This window comes from Hydractinia symbiolongicarpus, chromosome 5 (genome assembly GCF_029227915.1).
Source record: "Hydractinia symbiolongicarpus strain clone_291-10 chromosome 5, HSymV2.1, whole genome shotgun sequence".
NCBI classification, from domain to species: domain Eukaryota; kingdom Metazoa; phylum Cnidaria; class Hydrozoa; order Anthoathecata; family Hydractiniidae; genus Hydractinia; species Hydractinia symbiolongicarpus.
In genome coordinates, this window is record NC_079879.1 from 2,651,035 (window position 1) to 2,674,006 (window position 22,972).

At 32.6% G+C, this 22,972-nt stretch overlaps 3 protein-coding genes across 3 annotated transcripts; all 3 read right to left on the reverse strand.

The window, feature by feature from the left end:
- Positions 1 to 9,574: 9,574 nt before the first annotated feature.
- LOC130646340 (semaphorin-5A-like) lies at positions 9,575 to 10,974 on the reverse strand. The gene is made up of 4 exons (XM_057452508.1): positions 10,933 to 10,974; positions 10,745 to 10,817; positions 10,440 to 10,649; positions 9,575 to 9,832 (listed from the first exon to the last, which is right to left on the reverse strand). Exons 1-4 carry the CDS (start codon positions 10,972 to 10,974, stop codon positions 9,615 to 9,617), a joined length of 543 nt encoding a protein of 180 aa, XP_057308491.1. The 3' UTR covers positions 9,575 to 9,614.
- An 838-nt stretch (positions 10,975 to 11,812) lies between these two features.
- On the reverse strand, positions 11,813 to 13,546 carry LOC130646341 (uncharacterized). The gene is made up of 3 exons (XM_057452509.1): positions 13,087 to 13,546; positions 12,050 to 12,265; positions 11,813 to 11,850 (listed from the first exon to the last, which is right to left on the reverse strand). The coding sequence occupies exons 1-3, from the start codon at positions 13,307 to 13,309 to the stop codon at positions 11,813 to 11,815; spliced, it is 477 nt and encodes a 158-aa protein (XP_057308492.1). The 5' UTR covers positions 13,310 to 13,546.
- A 2,928-nt stretch (positions 13,547 to 16,474) lies between these two features.
- LOC130646285 (low-density lipoprotein receptor-related protein 2-like) lies at positions 16,475 to 17,551 on the reverse strand. Its single transcript, XM_057452460.1, has 2 exons — positions 17,282 to 17,551; positions 16,475 to 16,814 (listed from the first exon to the last, which is right to left on the reverse strand). The coding sequence occupies exons 1-2, from the start codon at positions 17,443 to 17,445 to the stop codon at positions 16,631 to 16,633; spliced, it is 348 nt and encodes a 115-aa protein (XP_057308443.1). The 5' UTR covers positions 17,446 to 17,551; the 3' UTR covers positions 16,475 to 16,630.
- Between the last annotated feature and the right edge of the window lie 5,421 nt (positions 17,552 to 22,972).

A 22,972-nucleotide genomic window follows, 5' to 3' on the forward strand; every position in this document is an offset into this window, starting at 1 on the left:
AGATAACTATTAATTTCTAATATTTTGTGTAAAACTTTAAAAGGGTTGCTGTATGCAATAGACTGAATATCTGATTTTGGTATGAACATTTTGCATTTTTATTTATTTTTTTGTTGTACCTGCTTATAATTTCAACGTTTTGGTTTCAACAGGTATAAATATAGAGTAATGCAGACTGTGAGCAACCTCGATCCTAGGGCTTTTCTCTCTTTTTTCCGTCCCGTTATAAAAAAGAGACAAAGAGCCAAAGTTAAAACGTAAGTTTTAAAAATTCAAATTACGATGCTGTATGTTTTTGTTTGGTGTCCCGTACATGCATTCAATCAGAGATTCAGCGGATTCTTCTACAGTAATTCGACTAGTGTAGACTATTTCTTTCAAGCATATCTTATTATTACTTTTTGGATTTTTTTTTTTTTAGTCGTTAGATGTATATAGCTAGCTATGCCTAGCTAGTTATGATTAGGCTATATCTCGGTTTTGGGGTCAACAGCCACGACACACAAAAAAGTCTATGGTTGTAGGAAATAGTTCCATTATTCGTTTTCTACAGGCTTTCATAAGACTGCTGCATCATACCTGCAGCGAAAAACTGGTAATTAAACGCTGATCATTTTTTGCTTCTCAAATTAAATTCTACCACTTCATTGACAAAAAACTGATTAATTAAAAAAGTGTTTATTCTAGATCTATGCGCAATTTTTGTTCGTTTTAAAAAGCAACCTGTCTTTTTGATCGATTTTAAAATACACAGATTACCAAAATATGAATAAATGAATAAATTGAATGCACCAAATAACTAGGCTATAGTCGTCAAAATGCTTACCGTTTAATCTCCCAGTTCTCCCTACCGTCTCATTTTTATTTTGTTCTGTTTACTAATTTTATTATTCTAATTATAGACGTATTGTTGATATTGTTCTGCCCAATCTTGGAACGCGCCCCGTCTTAAGACTGGCCAGGTCAAACTTCCGAGAGTGACAAATAGGTGGCCAGTCTTATGACTGGACTGCCCAATCTATGGACGTACATGCCCAATCTTAAAACAATTGTGAAAGACAAACAGAACAATAAAATATTTAGAATTTACCTCTTAAAAGGAACTTTAAATTGAAACTTTTCTTGGAAAATCAAAAAGCCAAAAATTTATATATACCATGTATTTTATGTATAAAAAATTGAAAATACTCAACCATATTAGCATAGTCTATAAGGCTTTTTCTTCTATAGACTATGATATTAGCTAATTGCCTACAGCTCGCTAGCTGGCTAAAGATCTCATCCAATGAAATTAACAGCTAGCTAACTAATAATATGGTTGAATACGATTTTTCTGATTCTTCATAAATTTAAACATTTTATTTTTTAAAATTTAACCACTACTCTACAAACTGTATATAAATGCTAAATGTATAACACATGCTCTACCAGCTACCTAGCTAGCTAGCTAGCTAGCTATCTAGCTACGATTTTTACTCTACTGTGTCCAAAAAGTGGCCAGGTCAATTCAACAGTACCCAAAATATGATGTTTTAATGTGCCTGAGAATGTTTGTTGGGAATTGCAAAAAACAGAACTCGTGTGGTACATCCTTTCTTTAAAATCTAAAAGGCGCCGAAGATGGGCCTAACATGGTCTTTTGCCCAATCTTGTGACGCCCTGCCCAGTCTTAAGACTGGGCAATTTTACGTCCAAAGATCGGGCAGTGTCCTAAGATTGGGCAGAACAATATCATTTGGTTTGTCCAATTATATGTGTCTGTATTGCTGAGTTTTATTACGTAAGATATCCTATGTTTCAGAATATGTATGTAAAATATCCTATATATTAGTATATCTTTGAATTTTAAAATTTTAAAATACAGCATGAAATACACAATCATTTTAAATTTCCACATTTCGATATGTTTTTAAACTAATAATTTGTGTCATATGTATATAATCAATTTATACTTGCTAGTGAAAGCTACCTTTGTACAATAGCTACAGCTGGTGTTTGGAAAGTACACTTTTCCATCACATGAAATGATTTTTAAATTTCATTTCGAACTTCTCACGTATCGTGTTATATGGATATGTGCTGGTCTTCAAAATACACGTCTTGATCATGTGGTCAATATTTTTCCATTGTCACAGTCCGTAGAAGCTAATGCAATGCTTCTTTGTAATGTAGAAGCTAGGCTGCAACATGTTTAAATTTTTCATATATTATCCACAATACTTTTTTATATTTCTAGCAATTTTATGATCTCACGTTCCTACTTTAATATTTTTATATAATTATATATACACAACACTTTTCATTTTCAGAATACTTTCACTTCGGTGTAAAATCAAGGACATCAGACCTTTTTGCTCCATAATTACCAATAAATATTTTCAGGATTTAGGCCCTTTTTTTTACTTTATAGTGTTATAACTGGCCTGGAATTAAAAGTTAGTTGATCCCTTATTTTTTCTCACTTCTCATTTTCTTTGAAATTGTACCAAATTCGAATGATAATGTCGAAGTCATAGAATGACTTGAAATGGATATTGATAATAAATAAAACTGTTGTGGGAATTTCTGTACTTCACGTACTACTTTGAGTACATTTTCAATTGTGGTGCAAGTCGCAGATGTTTTAACAGTGCGTAAAGTTGTAAAATGAAAGATTGATTTTGTAAGATTTTATTTGACGTGTGGCAAGCTGAGGATTTTTTTAGGGGACTGCCCCCTATAAAAGTTTTCAATCCAAGGCGTTTGTTTTTGACAATTTGTATAAACTTTTGCAAGGTAGACCATGTGTGAAAGAACTAATTTTGTAGATTTGAATTTTACACTAAACTGTTGGTTTTTGATATTTTGTGTGATTTTTTTTAGGGGAGGACTGTATGCAATATAGCTTTTTCTAGATTAAATTTTATGTGTTGCAAACTGTATATTTTAACACTTATCTTATGATATTGCAGATGAAAACAGCATGCAAAACCTTGCAAAGTTATAATTTAATTTCTAATTTTTAATTTCTGATATATTGTCCAAACTTGTAAGGGAAGGCTATGTGAAATATACCGAAATAATTTTTATAGATTTAATAATTTTGTGTTTAGGACGGATGATGATTTCGTGTGAGATTTGTGGTGGAAGACACTATGCGAAATACTGAAAGAAGTGATTTGTGTTGATTTTCTCACACTCATATTGACACTGATCTTTGTAAGCTTAGATTTGACCTGATATTATACATTGTTTTTTAGAATTTTGTAGACTTGGTGCAGTAATTCATGAATAAAGTTAAATTTTTCCAAAATACTTCATACAATATATGTCATAACAGTTAGTTTGCATTCTGCAGTTTTTTTAGCTGCCCTTTCCGCTAAATTCTATTAGATTTTAAAGAAAATTCAAATGCATTCCAAAGTTCAAAGTGTTGTGTCGTTTGGAATATTCACGGAAGATTCTTTAATGTGCTAGCTGATGAGTATTATATAAAAAGACATCACTCCCATCTAAATATGTCCCTGTACCTTCTATCTTGTATAATACTTAATACCAGTCAGTGGCCGTGAGAATTTCCACAGGTTTCGCCGTCTATTTTATACCCGACTGCGTGCGTCTCGCTACTTGCGGTACCATTTTGCCTGACAGACAGATGTATACGGTTATTGCAATTTTCTTCAATATTATTGCCAAAAAAGAAAGCTTAAAATTTAAACTTTTAACTACAGGTTTAAAAGATTTGGTGAATGCAACTACTACTTTAAGAATAAAGTTTGATCGTTTGATCGTTTGATTTTACTTTACAACAAACCATAGTGAAAAAAAATAAATTTCAGGAAGCTAGGATGGTATGTTAGCTCTTATATCTATTAGAGCACAAATCATATTAGCTTATATTATTCGTTCGCACCTTGCAATATTAAATAAACTGGTAGAAACTTGTCTAAATTTATAACAATGGCGCTATTCTCGAATCACGTTGCAAATATACTGTCTACATAGCCTGACTTGTTAATTTTATTATTCGAATGTGTTTTGTGATAAGAAATGGTGTACTTGGTATAAAAACGTTTTCACTCTTCCCGTCTCGTGTTTTGGTGTAGTATAGTATTATAATATTATTTAAATGTGTTTTATTTGATGAAATACGAATTCTCACAGTTGAAAAACACACATTTGCATTTAAAAACTCCGTCACAGAGATATCCATTCCACAAAAGATCGTCATACAATTTAAACAACAAAAGTATTTTTATTTAAATAGCAGATATGTATATGTTGGAAATAAAATTGAAAAGTATTGTTTATATGCGGAAAATCTCATTCTAATAATCGGTTCCAATTTGTTTTTAACTTTCAACAAAAGCAATTAAAAAGATATTTTGGGGAAATATGATATTTTCTATGTACTTTTTAGATTCTTGTCTGAAAATACTGTAGTGCTTAACTTTAACACTTGGAATAACACAAAGGTTTTATTTAATAATAGTGTAGACATGATTGGATATTTATTTTGAGAATACAAAAGTTATTCCAGATCAAAATGGTGACTTTGCAAGTGGAAGCAATAGCTTTGTCATTACCAATACTTTTTCACGTGGTCGGGTTGATTTCACTGCACCATTCAAAAAGTTTAAGGATTGATTCGAATCATCGCATACACTTAATAAACATGAGTATTTCTGAGCTGTTATTATGTTTAGCAGCTTTCACCGTACGTATTTTGAAAATAATTCAAATAAACCATACCATTGTATACTATATAACAGTGATTGAATTTTTTGGAGCTTCCTTGCTTTATCTATCATCAATGATATTTCTAACGATGGATAGGTTCCTTAAAATATACCTGGGATTAGCCTACAAACACTATATGTTGGAAAGACGTACGAAATTGTTTCTGTTGATTTTTTGGTTTGGTGCAGTAATAGCGACAGTTCTATACATTTCTCTCCAAGATAACGATGAAGACAAACTATTACTCGTGTGTTACTTATATCTTTATCCAACAGCAGAAGTTATATTTATGATTGTTGCATTGAACACGTACTATTACGCATTCAGAAAACTTAAAAGATCATTGATGGTGTCACAAAGGAAGAATTACAAACAAAATGGTGTAATTAGAGCTTCAGCTCACAGCAGCAGCCAAAATAACATGTCTTCCACAAACAAAAAGGTAGTTGTAATTCGCAACAGACGCTTTAAAGGCTTATTTGTCGTTACTTTAATCATTGCAACATACGTTCTCTTGATCGTTTTGCCTGATCAAATGTTTTTCTATTCCATAATATTCAAATTTAAAATTCCAGAAGGCTTGGGTTCCTACATTTTCATCTCGTACTATTTAGGATTTTGCACAGATGCGGCTATATATGTATTGGCAATTGCATCAGTGCAGCACGTTATAAAAAAGAGACTTTGTTGTTGTTTATTTAAACCTTAAATCATCACAGGAAAGGAGAATTTGAAAAGAAATCAAATTTAAATCGTGTATTAATAAATAATATCTACAACTGTGCATTCCAAATATCCGTTTTTGTTCCAGTTTAATAAAAAGAATACAAAACAATTTCAGATGGAATAGAAAGCACTCACGCGTACCAATCGCGACAGTAATAAATCCCTTCCAAAAAGTAACATGTTTGACTTGATTTAACACTTCAAGCGTAAAATAAAAACTTGTCTTCATAGATAAAAGGCCATAAGTATGCCCATATCTTATGTATGAGATTAATGAATATTTAATCGCGATAACAGTTGATGCAAATCCTTGATTATAAACAAAAGAATATAGCTAGATCAAAAATGCACAGGATACTTTGCACAAGGATGATATTGCCGCCTATGTTTGTCCTAGCTTGAGTGTTGTAATGTAAATATAAAATGTTCATTAATTGTCGAAGTTTTCCGTAGTTTTTTTTATATTGTTTGTTATATAGTCTTTATAGAAAGTTAATCTCTGTTGAGAATGAAATACGAATGTGCTATGATAAATATTCACCTATATGTATACACACCATCCGGATAAACTATCTGAGCTCATCACTAACATATTGCCGCACGTAGTCTAATGGGTTCGTCTGCGGCTCCCAGTTCTGGGGACCGTGGATGGAATCCCGCTCACTGCTTGGCAGTATGTTAGTGATGAACAAAGTAGTTCTTCTTCAATATAACTTTTATTAAGTCTTGGGCATGATTAGGCTATGGTGTGATACAGCAGCCTGTCGCACTGGTCACCAGCGCTCTACCAAGCATGATATTTATTTTGATCCACTTTTTTGTAACGGGCGAATCTTCACGAATTTTACAAAGCCTAATTACTTGTCTCTTTAATCATAACTGTATTTTGTGTGTCCAAAACGTATGCGCGAAACTTTATTCCGGATGACCCACAGAGCACATAAGTTGCACAAATGTCGATAGAAATAGCGATAGAAATGGCGATAGAAATGGCGACGGATGAGAAACCTAATGGTTTTTTCCACGGACCAACGACCACTACTATAGAACTGATTAAGGTTAAATGAGATTCCTTGTTTATTAATTCTATAAATGATATTGTCAAGGTGGATTGTTTTTAACATAGTGTTGAGTTTATCTCACAAATATTATTTGTCGGAAAGACTGTTTCAAACGAGTTTTTTTTAGCTTGGTGCAATAACAACGACAGTGTTATATATTGTTGTTCAAGATAACAATTAAAGATTTGCATTTTTATCAGTGCAGATAATGAAAAATTATTCCCAAATTTATAACTTATGGAATACGCCTTGGAATACCCAAACCAGACACCATCGCGACCTAAAAAATATTCCACTTGATAGAAGTCTACTATATAGAGGTTCGTAACGAATTCGTCTTTCCAAACTTACATCCTGCTCTGGTGTTTTTGACAGTCTTTACACGAAGTTTTATTCCAAAGGGTGAAATTCCATTTTGGTCTCTTGCTTAATCCTTATAAATGTTAACATTTTCATTTACTCAGTTCGTCGTTTATTTCATTTTGGCCTAAAAGACCGAACGGAAGTTTTATTTCGCCCTTAAAATATTCATATAAACACGATTTATCCGAAATGAAACTACTGCGCAATTTTTATAGCTGTTAGAAATCTTATGTTGGATGAATTTCATGTCTGGGCTATGTAAAGGCTGTCTTAGAGTAAAGTAAAATTCATCGCAAAATATGTTAAGAGGCCAGTTTTAGGAGAAAATGACTTAAAACGATACATTTACTAAATATGCCATCTTTGACCGAAAAATGTAAAAAAAACACAGTCAGGTTTAGAGTTTGCTTAGGTTATACTTATTGTAGAAACAAATTAAAAACTTAAACGTTGCCTTATGTATTATATGGATAACATGAAAATGCTCTGTTTTAATAGGCTGTCTCTGGTTAACTACACATAACATCAGTAAAAAAATACCTCAGAAAAATTCATCAAAGCTGAGCAGTACGCTTAAAACTCACACTAGCTTAAATATGCTTATAAGCGTTATGCTTTTAAAAAAATCTCGTCTAAAATTATCGACAAATTTTGGACAGTAATTATCCTATATGTCTGCTATAAAAAAGTAAATTAGGACCACAATAGAAATGTGTCCCATATAAATTGTCTGCTACTTAGTGGTTTTTTATGTCATACGTATCTGATAAGATGATTCACTCTTCAGAGATGTCGCAATAAAAAGGTTTCGTCATTATATTTCTGTTTGCTGATCGTAAAAAAAAGTTAAATTCTGAGGTCATACAAAAAGTTTTTTAAGAAGTTTTTTAATTTTGAGAGCCTTTTTCATCAACACGTATTACAAAAAAAGATAAATAGTGTTTTTTTAACCGTGTTATTCATCATTGAATACTAAAAATTTCACATATTCCGAATCTATTAAAACTGACATGGAAAAGCGTGTTGTTTAAAAAAATTAAGCATACAAATGAAAAACCTATAAAAATTATTTACAATAGAAAAAAAGGCGAAGAGTTAATTTGACCTGTTATAGCACTAATTGTCACTACTCAATACCCAAATTATAACACAGAATATTCCTTATTCCTAAAGAGGTGATTCTAATAAAAAATCGATGTAACGGCAGTTAACAAACCATAGAACCCCATAGTACATCACACAATTAGGTAAATAACACGACTAGCGGTATGTCCAAGCAAGTGTTTTAGATAGCTAAAAACCAGCAGTAAAACTTAGATTCCAAATATCTATTGACTGAAGTTAAAGATATCTCAGGGAAAAGATTGAGAAATATACATTATTTATAACTTTTCAAAATTTCAGAACCAAAACTAAATGTACTACGGCAAAAGAAAAAAATATTAATGTGGCAAGACCTCGAAATACTAAACTAAAGAAGTAACTTACTGAGGCGTTTTTAAAATTCTTTTAGCCGGTAAAATGTACTACGGTCTATTTAATCAAATATCAGATAACATCAAATTAAAAGTTTGTTTTGAAGAGGAAAAAAAGACAACACGAGGAGCTATATTTAGTAAAAACTAGTTTTGTGATTTTTAGTTATATTTGTGATATTTAGGATGATTTTAGATGTTGGTTTTGTCCTCAGTGCTCATAAATTTATTCACCGCCATCAGCTCGACTTTTGTGTAAGTCACAAAAGTGAAAAATAATCAGCCCGTTTCGTAGCCCGTGTAAAAAGAGAAAGCCACACAATATCTTACAGCACTGTATAGAGTTATTGTAAGAAAGGGAAAAAAATTCAATCCTAATTAAAACAGGTAGAAATGGTTACCAGGCTTTACTTATTAGGCTGAAAATGTTAAGGTTAATGCCAAAGCTTTTTTCTATTTGAAAATTTGCCATAAGATAGTTGCCGTGGGACTGTAAGATATGCAATGTTGTAGCTGGTATACTCAAAATAATTCTTTATCTATGTATAGTTAAAATGATCTAAGTCTTATTTCTACATTTGGTGCATTTGATCGTGATAATAAAAAACTTCAGCGGGATTGTGTGAATGTATGTTTTCCAGAACGGCTGGTGGATACTGCATTTGCATTTCGTTTCGTTGTGGTTTCGCGTTTGACTTTTTGTACTTGAAAAATACACACGCTAATACAATCAACACCAGGATTAGAATGACGACAAGACCACCGCCTACGCCGGCAATCATTGTCAATGAAGCTCCGCTGCTTTCATTTTTGGACTCTGAAATAGAAAATTCATTTTGCTTACCTCTCGTGGAAAAACAAGTTAATTTCACATAAAAGTGCTTAAAAAGTTATCTAGAAATTTCTGTATACATATTTTCAAAAAACCTTGATAAGTTCTTGATAGGATTTAGCACTTAGGAGTTCCACTAATTATGTATGACGAGTAAATATTTTGCATAAATTTACTATAATTATGCTTAACAACAGCAATTACATGTTGTTAGAACTAGTTGATGACGTTACATTTTTTAGCGAAACCTTTAATGGCATATACCTGTTTCACAGTAGCTAAACTTGGTTAATGAAAGAAGGCACGGTTTAATGTAGAAAAGCTGAAACAATTTTTAAAAGGCAAAATGCGTTGAAAAGGCTTCCTATGAGTTTAATTTAAACTTGCAATATCCCTTAATATACTATCAGCAATTCTTTCGTTAAATTTATGTTTATTCTACGCATTCAGAGTATTAAAACATTCTCTCAAAATAAAAAGGCTACCAGAACAAATCGCTGTGTTGCATTTCCCTTTCTCTGTGCTTATTCCAGCACATTGCAATCCTCCATTCGTCGGTACAGGGTTGTTGCAATAACGTGTTCTTGTTCTTGTCCCTTCTCCACAGGTCCTCGAACAAGCATCCCTGTATCTCCAGGTACTCCATCCTCCATTGACTAACATAAAAATGTAAAATAATAAGCTGAAACAAACTTTTTCGTGTTAATGCAGTAAATACGGACCTTGCGCAAGTTAACTTTATATAAAAGAGCCTATAAAGTTGGCTACAAATTTGTATATATTTTAAAATCTTGATAGGTTCTTGATAGTATTTTGAAATAGGAGTTCCACTTATTATGTATGAAGAGTGAGGTGTTGTATTTAACTGTTTTGTTAAGCCAAGGCAGTTTAACGTTTTCAACATTGTACATAAGTTTTAATATTTAGTCACCATAATTATGCTTAACAACTGTAATTACATGTTTTAGAGCTAGTTATTTCATATAAATAGCGTCAGTTTTAAGACATATATTTTGAGATTCCCAGATAACGTTCAAAGATCTGTCATATGAGCTCAACCTGTTTATTTAAAGAAGGCAAGCTTTGTTATGTAGAAAAGCTGAAACAATTTTAAAGTGAACAGTATACGTTGAAAAGGCTTTCGGTGGGTTTAATTGACACCTGCAAAATCCCTAAATAGATTATCAGCAATACTTTCGGTGAGTCTATGTATATTCCGCGCATTCAGAGTATTAAAACATTCCTTAAAAGTTAAAAGGGTACCAGAACAAGCCGCTGTGTTGCATTTCTCTTCCTCTGTGCTCATTCCAGCACACTGCAATCCTCCATTCGACGGTACAGGGTTGTTGCAATAACGTGTTCTTGTTCTTGTCCCTTCTCCACAGGTCCTTGAACAAGCATCACTATATCTCCAGGTACTCCATCCTCCATTGACTGACAAGTAAAAAATATGATAATTGCTAACTTTTTCGTCTTGATGCAGTAATTATGATCCTTACGCACAAAGAACGGGTCAACAAAAAAAGGTTGTTACTTTCTGCACTTGTCTATTATAGATACAACATTACAGATACAACCTCGATTCCAGGGCTCTTTTCTCTCTTTTTGATATAAGGACGGCGAGACAGAAATCTCGCCGTCCTTATATCAAGAAAAGAGCCCTGGAATCGAGGTTGTTATAGGTAAGTTCTATATTGCACGCCTTCTTGTTTGTAAATTGGATATGAACCTAAGTATTATCTAAATATTAAACAACTTTTTCGTTGAATTTAATTAAGTTTTCATATTCTATCAACATGTATTCACATGAACAAGAAAAAGAGAATCTCCTACTTAATACGAATATGAAACGGTATGCCTTATTAATAATATTCGCTTCATATTCGCGTTATCCCGAAAAATTTGATCAGGCATTCTGCGAAGTCAAGTATAAGTGCTTGGTAGAGGCAGGCAAATTTTGCCTTATCATTTCTTACTTTTGATGATTAGCCAAACGCGCGATATTGAAAAAAAATGTAAGATATCAAGAACGCAAATGTATGCCCTTTGCAATTCTGTTTAGCTTCGAATATAAAATTTATTCGCAGTCTCGCAGGGTTTTAAAGATATGTTTTTCTTACGATTATTTAGAAAGTTATTCAGAAAGTTATGCTTGTTATTAGTTTCAACTCAATGAGTTTTATGTACTAAATTTTTGATTTTTATAGACTCGTGTACGAAATTTCTGTTCGCGGTTTTGATTTTGCGAGAGATTCTTACTTGTCGACAGAATATATATTTTTGTCTGCAAAGTGGGTCTTCTGTAAGCGAAAATAAAAGTATTACTGGTAAAGTTTGTAAAACTTTGTTGTTTTATTATTTTATACGCACTTTAATTTTCTCTTCCTAAAGTTATGCTTTAAGACGACGGTACATTTTTGCGCTAGTTGCGTTGACTCAGTTTACGTCTTCTTTGCATAATGTTGCTAAGGACCAGAAACATTACAAATTACACACTTCGCAAGTTGAAATATAAAAACATAATGTTATTAATTGATCATAACAATAATAGAGGATAGAAAATATTGATAGTATTCATTAACTTCTTACTACCCTATTGGTTAAAAGGGGTGAATTTATGATGGGTGACGAAAATTTTAGCCGACAATTTTTTTTTCATCAACAAAATTAATGGCTGTTAATTAAAGAAAATAGATTTTTTTTAAAAAAAGAATTATAGAATCTTGTACTGAGAGGACACTTAATAAATATATATTTTTCGCTAGGTGAAAATTATCTGCAACAAAAGTTTTTACCAACGAATTTAATGATAAATTATTATTTTTTTTTAAGACAGTGGCATCAGAAAGGATTAATAAAAAGACGAATCCTACCTTTGCACGGATAAACGCATTGAAAACTACTTGTTTCAGTTGATTGCAAATTTCCGTTCGTATAACATTGAAAATTACGTGTGCATTTTGTTTTAACGCACCGCTTTTCATAGTTTGATAAAAATGGATTTTGACAAACTCTTTTTCTTTGAACGATTCCAACGCAATTAGCAGGGCAACTAGTGATGTCAATCCATTCTGACCATTGGCCCAGCCCTAAAAATAAACAAATATTCAAAATAACAAGAATTCTTGAAGTCAGTAGTTTTTAAATAGACTACTTCCTACATATATTGTGATGATAGTTTAAAATAACCTCGATGACTTATATTATTTTTAATATAAGCAAGAAGATGTATAAAACCCTGGCCTAAGCATGCAGAAAATATATTCATGTGTGACTTTTAAATCTTATGAAGTCATTGCATGGCTGTTTAAGGGAACGTCATTTACTGTCTCCATTACTACTATATTTCGGTTTTCTAATAAAATGACGGAAGCAAAATTGGACGGTTCTTTAAACAAACTTACTTGATCAAGTAAAACATAGTATGTTTAAAACTCGGAATAGTTCTGAAAGGAACAGCCCTTCTATCAACTCTTTTTCAATATTTACTACTTATGATAAGTCGTGATAGCGTAATTCAAATGAAAACGAGGTTATTTAAGAAAAATTCAGGACGCCAAGTATTTTTTTTTTGTTTCCAGATGCTGGTTCTTCAATTTTCAACTCGCACTTTATACGAATCGGAGCGTATACAGTTAAAAGGAGACTATTAGTTGTGTTAGTGTGACAGAAATGATGTATATTTACTGATATCATGTAGATAGAGATAAAAAGGTGATTGAACTCTTATGTTTCTATTGAAATAATCTGTCCACCTATTAAAACCATTATATTTTTTTTGTAAAAACCAATAAAATGCACATCGCTCATGGATATTAAACAGATCATCCCACTTTCAAAATAACAAATGATAATGATTTGGCACCTTATCTTTTATTACGCACAGGCATGCTTACTATGAAAGGCTTACCTTTTCTTGTATTTCCAAAGAATACTACTGATGTTGGTTTCAGACGAAGTTGTGGGGTGAGCGTACTTGTAAGGCGTGATGTTATGTTTGTAATGTACACACGATTGTCTGTGCCATGTTGGTTGATCCAGTATAGAAGAGCATTATGAAATAACAAATCCATTGGAATGATGTTATTGAATTTTCTAATTAATTGTCGGCAGGTTCCATCGTAGTTGATCATTTCAATCCTGTAAGGTAAATGCAAGACGCTTGTGTATTTTTAAATATTTTGTCAGTCATTTTTAAGGTTATTACATAACTCTTAATTTTTCCATTTTTTCAATTTTTCAATTTTTTCATGGTTTTACCAACTAAATAAATACTAGTTTTTATGCTGAAACTTGATAAATGTTTACAAAGTAAACGTATTATCCATTTGTTTATTATCTTGTCCATTTTCGTTCCGCGAAAATTACGTACCAAAATACCGTATAACATGAAATCTACATTAGTTAATAGTGCACCTATAGTTTGTTTACTTGCATTATTTGCAAAATTAGGTTGTGAAAAATTTACTATTTACTAAAAATTTACTAAAATTAACTATTAAATTTTAGTATTAATATGGGATAATATGATTTGTCTGCCAGTAACTGGGCCGTTATAATGGTTGGTTTAATATTCCTTGTATTAAAAGAGTTAGATAAACTAGCTTTGCATATGATATGGATAGGTAGGTAGGCAGGTAGGTAGTTCGTTTGTTAGCTATATGAAAAACGTTATTAATAAAACTGGTAATCACAATTAGTGATGTTGCCAACATATATCCTGTGTTTCTATTCACGAAATTTTTACATTCCTGATTTGAAAATTATGACACTAATAATATATGGTTAATAAAAGGGGGGAAATGAAATTTTATGATGACTTTTAACCAATTTTATTTAGTAGACTTACCTTAAGTTTGTTTTCAGCCATTCAATTTAAAAATTGTTGCTGGCAAAAAAAGGTTGCTGGAAAGGTTCTGACTACTTTCCTAGGATTAAAAACAAAATCACAAGTAAACCATGTTGTCCACAAAAATTCTTGCCATGTCAAACGTTAATCAAAGAAAACAACGTGAAAGTTATTTGTTGAGGTCAAAAACGAAGTTTGTAGCTTTTTGACTATATATATACACTTATGCATCCTTCTTTTTCCTTGTATCATATAAAATTTCTACATTTGGATGAGCTGTCTGTCTCTATCAAATCATCTCTATAATAATAGCTGTATTCCTTTCAAAATAGCTGCGCGCAGCTTTTTTCGGAAAGTAGCTCAGGGCCCGATTTTTACGGACCTCTGTTTTTCGGTCGCACACAGCATAATTTCGAAATATTTTCGGAATTATTCAAGAACCGGATAAGCAACGGAAACATGCTACGGAGGTCATTTTAGTTTGGAGGTCATGTTGTTTGGTTCGTAAGTCTCCTTTTGACCTTTTTCTCTTCTAAATACTTTTTATCTATACGAATATTTATTTTTGATGTTTTCACATGTTAAGATGAATATATCGTCACATTTTTAGCAATGTATAAATCTTAAACAAACCAATTTTCAAATTTTAGCCAGTTTGGTATATTGTTATTTATTTTTATGTTGATAAATAAAAAAAGGAGGTAGCTAGGTAGACCCAACTACCCAGCTACCTATTTTTACCTACTTCTAGCTAAAAAGTGAAAGTAGCCAAATGCAGTTTGGATGAAACACAATTTTTTATAATTCTTATGCTAAATGCAGTTGGCAGAGACCACTTTTCATTGATTTCTTTTAAAACCGAAGCGTTAAGGATTTTTTGAAAATGGTGGTACCCCTATGTTCATGTATAACACGATTCACCTGTTAAGCGCTCAGCCTGGTGTTAACAACGGTCTTTTCCTGTATTCTTTTTCAATCCGTTGTGATAAAAGTTATTAACCTACAATAAACGTTCAACCCGGTGTTAACAACAGGGTGTTTTGTGTGTTTTTTATTTAAATTGAAGTTGCGATAAGTTTTTTTTGGAAAAGGCTATTATGGCTATAACGCATGTGTGACACCAAGGTTTAACAAGGTTTACTGAAACTTATCCGGCAAAGTAAAATAATATTGACTAATGTTTTTTTGTTATGACGGGGTAACAACAGGTGTGGTTTTTATTTCAGCTAAACTTGCATCAAAGTTATTTACATAAATTTTAAAAAATATGTTGCAACTGAAACACTATAATGTTGTGTGATCTTTACTCGATTCACGACATATTCTACATACCTGTATTGAAGCGCTCCCATTATGGAGTTTTTTTAGCTGAATGAGGTAACGACTGGATTTTTACTGTGTTTTAACTTAAGTTTTTTTGAAAAGGGTATTATGCGTTCTCGAACCGCTGTCATGATTAAGGTTTGAACTTTCACGGAAACTTATCCCACAAAATAAAATAATATTGCCCAATTGTTTTTGCTGTGACCGAGTAACTCTGTTTAAATTCAGCTTTTGTTGCGGGAAAGTTTTTTTTGGAAATATATGTTACAGTCGCAACACTACAATGGTGTGTTCGCTCCACTTGATTTGCGACATACTGCAAACCCGTACTAAAGCGCTCCACCTCACCAGGTCGCACAGTTTGCCGTTCTTATTAAGCGATCCTCAAGGCGTTCAACAACAGTTACTTGTAGCTTAACCCGGCGGTTCGACGCCTGGTTTCCCGGCTTGTCTGTATCACAACAACCGTATTCTGTCCAGAATGGCTGCGCTGCATCTTTGTTTCCATCTTTCAGAAGAGTAATTTCATTACTTCGCGCTCACGGGCGCACAAGAATCCACAAGATACTGATGCGGGATATGTTAAACCCGTGGGTTCTTTTAAGGGGTAGGGTTTCTAAGAACATTAACATTACTAAGAATAAAGTTAGTCATGACAATGCTTAACATAAATTGATGATTACTGACAGTTGATAAAAGAGAAGGTAATGACAGTAGGAGTGTGACGGTAACATAATCATAACAACCAATAATCCGGAAAACTGTCTATATCCATTGCAAGCAATAATGATGCAAATGCTTAAAAATTATTAAAAACGATCAAAAATATGCCATGTTCGCGTCCTGAAGTCTTTGCATAAAAAACAGAGATTCCACGATTTTTTACGAATGCTGGATACTTGGTTTCTTTTTAGAAAAAAGTGTAGCTACTCTGCGGCAGCTATAGCTAGCTTAACTGGCTACTGGCTATTTTACCTGTTTTACCAGCAAACAGTAAAACAAAACTGCATTTAATTTGGAGTAGGTAGCTAGGTGATTGGGTTTGTATATTTCGCGAAACGAATATTGATATGAAATAAGGTCTATTCAGAATACTGTAGCGTCATCAAATAAAAAAAAGCGTTGATGCGAGCAAAATTATAATTTATGTTTATTTATTCAAAATATAACACACTATATGCGTGCCACGTTTTCTGAAGAAAGGATTACCCCCTTCGTCAGAAGAGGCTTAAAAAACGCAACAAAAAAAAGGTCTAATGACCAGGAGTCCAATGATAAAGAATTAGAAATTATATTTGTACACATACGAATCAGTTGTTGTATCCGCCCAGAACAATTTTTCAGTCAGTTTATCCACTGTTAACGCGTTGGGTAATGATAATCCGTCTACGACTGTAAAAGATATGTTATGTCTTGTGTCATAGCGTATGATGGACCGAGAACCTGAATCTGCTATAAATAGGTACCTAAAAAAATTCATTAGAAATTACATGTATTCTCGACTGATATGAAATAAGCACAATGGATGTTTATAAAGTGCCATCTCAAAAAAAGACAGCGGACGTGTTCTTTCTATTAATTAGAGAGAAAGCTTGAAGATTGAAGGCTACATTTTCCCTGTAACGTACAAGGCTCACGAACTTTTTTCGTTAACGTGTGACAAAATTTTGAATTTCGTTTGCCAATAGAAGGGGTCCATAACACATATTTAGCGTGCACGTTCTTTTCATTCGATTTAAGGTCGTCCGTATATCGAAACAATGACCCTTTTAGTAGGGTTTATCGTTTTTGACCCTGGTTTTCAAGTGATCAATGTAACAGATGCTGTTACTAGCAATTCTGGTCACAAGAGAAGACGTCAATGATACATCCACCTGTTAACAATGACTTGCAGGAGACACCCAAAAACTAATAAACAACAAACCAAACTTACCCAAAACAAGATTCAATGTCAAGAGCTGTAGGTTTTTTTACGTTAAAGATCATCTTGTTTGGTCTTTTTCCATACACATCTTTCACAGCTTTAACTTTACCATTAGATTGTGCATAATATATCGTATTTGATGCTTTTTCAAATGCAACTGCCGTGATTTGCATTAGCGCTATAACAGATAAGGAATGACTTAGCGAAATGAGATTAAAAGGATGATTCTATTTAGACTTTTTGTGAGACATTATTTGTTTGTATCATTTTTTTCCTATATATATAATGTACAAATAATGCATTTATCGAAATAGAAAAATAATACGACTTTTTTTAAGTGAGCTTGCAGTTATAACACATTATCGCTTCTTCAATTTTAATCTATTTACATACTTTTCAAAGCAAAACAAGATAATACAAGTAACTGTTATTACTCAACGTACTTTTCGAGGATTATAAATTTCTCTACTAATTCTTAGTTTTTACGTAATTACAATTACAACCAGATTTTGTAATGTTTTTCACAATCTTAACTAAGAAACAGAATTATGACTTACTAACCTACTATTTCTGACAATCTTTGCAGACTAGCTAAAAGTTTTTGTTGTTGTATATTTTGTGAGTAGTTCATTAGAAGAGGCAAGATGGAATTACCACAGAACCTTTGATTTTTTACACCATCCATATCTTGGACATTTATCCCACTAACTTGGGAATTTCCAGTTTTGAAATTAATTATAACTTTAGCTAAGAATTCATTTTAAAGCCCGTAAAAGTTACAGCTGCATTCCAATTTTAGGTCGCCAGTCTAGGTAACCAGCTAGTCCATTTTTTCAGCATGAAATGTTACATTGCCACACCACTAGCAGTCTGGGAGAACAGGTAATTAAACAGTAATTGTTGAACACAACTATCTGTCTTTAACAGGCACACAAAGTTTTTATCATTGAAATGTTGCGTTGAATTAGATAATACATCAATGAACACAATTAACACAATTACACACATGCATCTTACTGTGATCTGGCGCAGGAGCAGCAAAGACCGATAACTTACAGTCTAAAAAGGTCAACTAGTTGTGTTACGGATCACGCCATAAAAGAGTGGATCATTCAAAGACAAATTCTTCACGAAATTGCTCTACACTTATGTAAAGTTCGAACCAAATTTTTCGCCAAAATTAACAAGCTATTCGGCGAACTTGTAGCAATTCTGAGTTGACCCATTCGCGGGATAAACCTAAAAATGACGAAATTTACCTGGTTCTTGTCAATGATGATCAAAATTGGAAGATTAAATTTTCAACTTATCACTTTTAATGATCATCGGTTAGAACAGATAAATACTGTCTTTGTTATTCTGCTTACAATGTTATTGACAGTGTAAACAAGAGAAAAGAAATAATTTCGACATATTGTGATTATAGCTACTGAATATACAGGATTGGTTTCTAACTAGAAAGATGGTGCAGAGGAACTTCACTTGTGCGTATTAGTTTAAAAAGTAGTAAAATAAATAAATTGCGAATACAATAACAACTTACTAAAGTCGAGCACAGTAGTTTTGAGATTTGCAGGTTGTATCATGTATAAGGTAGATCCAAAGCTAGCGGTAGAGACGTAAAATAGAGTTTTCTTTTCAAAATCATGGGCCAGTGCTGAAAACTTGATAGATGTGGATCTACTATAAAGATGTCCGATGGCAGTTCCGTTACGTAGGTAGGCTTGAATGACATTCCCCTGACTAACATAAAATGCTTGGTGAAAAGAACAAGTCTTTAAATCTGCATTGAGAGTCGCAAGAAAACCACAATCACATCTATAAAAGTAGCACGAAAAATAAAATTTATTATATTTGAAATAAGTTTCTGGGATAAAAATGAAATGGGGATAAAAATTTTAATTGATGAAGTAATTTTTGCGGTACCACTTTTCCGAATATGCTTTCTTAAGACACGAAGTATCTATATTAAAATACCCGTATACGTCTGTCCGTCTGTCTGTCTGTCTGTCACGCAATATGGTAGCTCAGCTGGTAAGTAGCGAGACGCACGCGATGCGGTATAAAAAGGACGGAGAAACCCGTGGATTTTTCCACGGGCTAACGACTAATTTTTCAAATTACTGTTAACTGATATTTCGACCCATCGATAGAATTTTACACGTGACTTTATACATTTCGAAATAGTCATACTTATTTAAAAATCGGATAAATAAAAACAAAATTAAAGTTAATATTTTATTACCAGTTAAATTACCTATGGAAATAATCTAAAAATTTGCAATAATATTATTTAAGTAGTTTGATCCATCATTTAACTTTTTTTACCTCGGACAGGATTTTCCAAAAGAAAATTATGAAAATTTCGTAAAACATACTTAGCCATATTATTGACCATAGTGCATCTACCCTCGCAACCTCCATTGTTTTCTCCACAAGTTGCTATACGTGTAAATAAAACAAAATGGTGTAAAACACAAATTAAGTTCATGTTAAACAAGACTGTTCCGTATCGCAAGTTTTTTAAAAAAAACGCGGGCTACGACGGTACACTACTCGAACTATTAACCTCCGTCTGACTTCTCCAGAAAAAAATACGGGGTTTTTAAGGGTTTTTTGATGAAGTCGTCAAACTGTCAGTTCCAAGATAAGTGAGTTGTTCCAGCTTTCGCAAATTGGTCCATTTTCAGCCCCAGGTGGACCCTAGTTACCTACGTAGGACATTGATTTGCAAATTATTAAGTATAAATAGTCTGTCAAAATTGTCGGACATTTCTAAGCATAGTTTAAATTAAAAAAAATCCTCACCTGTGCAATTAGCTCTCCCGCAAGAAATCGAGCGTGTTTGGTTTTTTGTTTGATACCCATTTTCACCAACACATCTTAAAGGTTTCTTCTTACTTGTTTTCACACAAGCGGATTCGTAATGAAGCAGATACTTATTTTCACAAGAACGCATCTGTGTTTTACTTCCTGAGCACAATTTCCTACAGGTTGATACGTCCGTCCAAGCAGACCATTCCCCGTTTACTAAAAAACAGAGGAAGTATTTGCACCAAACTATTAAAATAAAATTTACACAATTAAATTAAATTGTTTTGTTTGGCAGTAAATTAAATGTTAGACATGCTTTCTCGTATGTTTTGCCATTTTTTATTTTACTCTTCCTTTACACTCCCTTTATGATAAAAGAAAGGCCATGTGATAGCTACGGTTTGATGACTAATAAGAAACATTTTTATATTCTTCTAACAGTACTTATTCGATTATAAATAAATACTTTCAAATTAAAACTATGTGTCCACTCCAAAAACTTTTATCCGTCCTAAAATAAGTCTGTTCTTAAAATTTTACGGCCGCTTTTCTCTTCCTGTGCGAACCTAGCTTTACATTCCTTTTGCTTTTTTAGATGAGCGTGATGTGGGAAATTAGAGACAATTACATAGTGATCAATTGTTGCCACTGTCAACGTATTACAACACATTGGGATACTGTAAATAAACCACCGGAAATAGATTAGTTATTTGCGCAAAACATTTTTGTGGAATTAAGTAGTTCTAACAAAGTTATAGTTTTGAAACAATAGTTCAATTTACAAATTTGATTTGCTTGTTTGTTAGCGAAACTTCAGGTATAGCATGCTTTGTATGAATATTAAACATGCTACATTCCGGTTGGATGTTTAAAAGGGTGTTTTAAATAAACATTTCAGAATACAAGAAACTTACATTCTTGTGTATCGCCAAAATAATCCATTTCTCTTACATTATATTGCAAGATCTTTTGGACAGTTGTTGTGCCTGTCTGCACTGAAGTGCTACGAACTGTGGTGTTTGATGTCCATAGCAAGTCACCTTTCCAAAACATCATTCCAAGAACTGTGTGGGGTTCTTTATATTGAGAAATTGTTTTCACACAAGAACCATCATAGTTAGCCATTTCAATCTTGGTTGGAGGTGATCTTAAACATAAAAAATAGCATCATAGTATGGATACGAATAATAAAAATTAAAATAGAAACTACATCCGATCCTTTGACGAATTCTGATTGGTCTATTATTTGGGATCTATTTTTTACGCGAAAGATTGTATTTAGCATTTAAATGCAAACAAACATGGCAGACGGACTAAAGATCGAAGTATGCTCGCCTTTGATCATTGCGTGACTGAATTTAAAGCAGATATTAGAGGATGTATACATGTATCTACCAAAAACATTCACTGTTAGTACTTGATCATTTTTACATAGATAGCTTTAAGTGCCACACAGGGCCCACCATCCAGGATGAAAGGAGCTGGCCTGCTAGCTAGCATAACCCCCCACCCCTATTCTAGCTAGGTGGGGATCTCACCTCCTTGTTCACTCTGCTACCAGCTAGCTAAAAGTTACTGCATGTTATGTAAATGTTTATTCTCACACCAGGGAAATATTTTTTTAGTAAGCCAGAAGGAAGTCAAGAAAATATATAAGTACTAGAAAATATACAAATACTGTGATCTCACACTGCATTTTAGGAAAAAGCTTAGTGATAGATCGTAATAGCTGCGCTTTTTGAAGTTCTCTTTTCTATAAAAAATATGAATAATGTCCGCTTCTGACTTTAAACAAAAATTTGGCCTATTTTTTTTGATGGAATAAGTTGCAGGGAAAAAACCTTTTCTGTAAATTTCAAGTATTTTAAGACGCGAATGTTAATTATTTTTGGAAATGTAAAAGTTTATTTCTACAAAATTTTAACAATTTTTCGTTTGCACTATCTATATTTCTTTTTTAAAAGAGAGGCGAACTACGCACGGCACGGCTGCGGAATAAAAGTTTATGATGACTGTGTTGATTTAAAAGGCCGACTGGCATAGTCAGCTCTATAATAAATAAAATTTACTTGTTTCAGCCATCATAACAAAAAACGTCCTAAAAAAAAGACGAAGAATATTTTATATTGAGAATATTTGTAGGGTTATAAGAATTTGATGTTCTTCACAAAAAAATCGTAAATTTTCACATAAAACATTGACATCATTAAAAAACAATATAACATATTTCTCTTTATTGTGATGGTCACAGGTCAATGCGCACAAAATAATGAATAAGAAAACTTAAAGATCAAAACTGCAAAAATATTGAACAACAAGTGAAGAACATTTTTATTATTTTATACTACTCAACGTAACAAATTGATATTTACTTTGCGAGTAAAGATAAAGAAAATAAAGATTCGTAAATAAAGATGAAGCCACCATATTGCGCGTTCGATTTGTTGTTGAATGTTTCCGCTCTGTATATTTATTCGAATTTGGCGCCATCTCATCATAACAAACTTCATCGTCCAAGGCTTGTAGTATGTCGCGGAAAAGGCACTCAAAACATAAAAAAATATTGTTGTTGGTCATGATAGATATTTCTTAAGTTCAGAAAAGTTTAAAAGAAGGTTCTAAAATAATGTTATTATTATAGTACGTAAAATATTCTTGGTTATCTTAAGTGAAAGATCTTATTTTTAATGTTTACTGGTAAGTACATCCAAAACCTTTTTATCCTGTTTTCCTGTTATTTTTTATCCTGTACAGCCATGAAGATTTTGTAAAAATGTCGTTTGGATGATACTTAAATACTTAGTTATGAAATATAATTATTTATTTGTTATTATAGTAGTTACCTTAGTTGATTTTATGATTTAGAAATCTATAACTTTTTTTTTC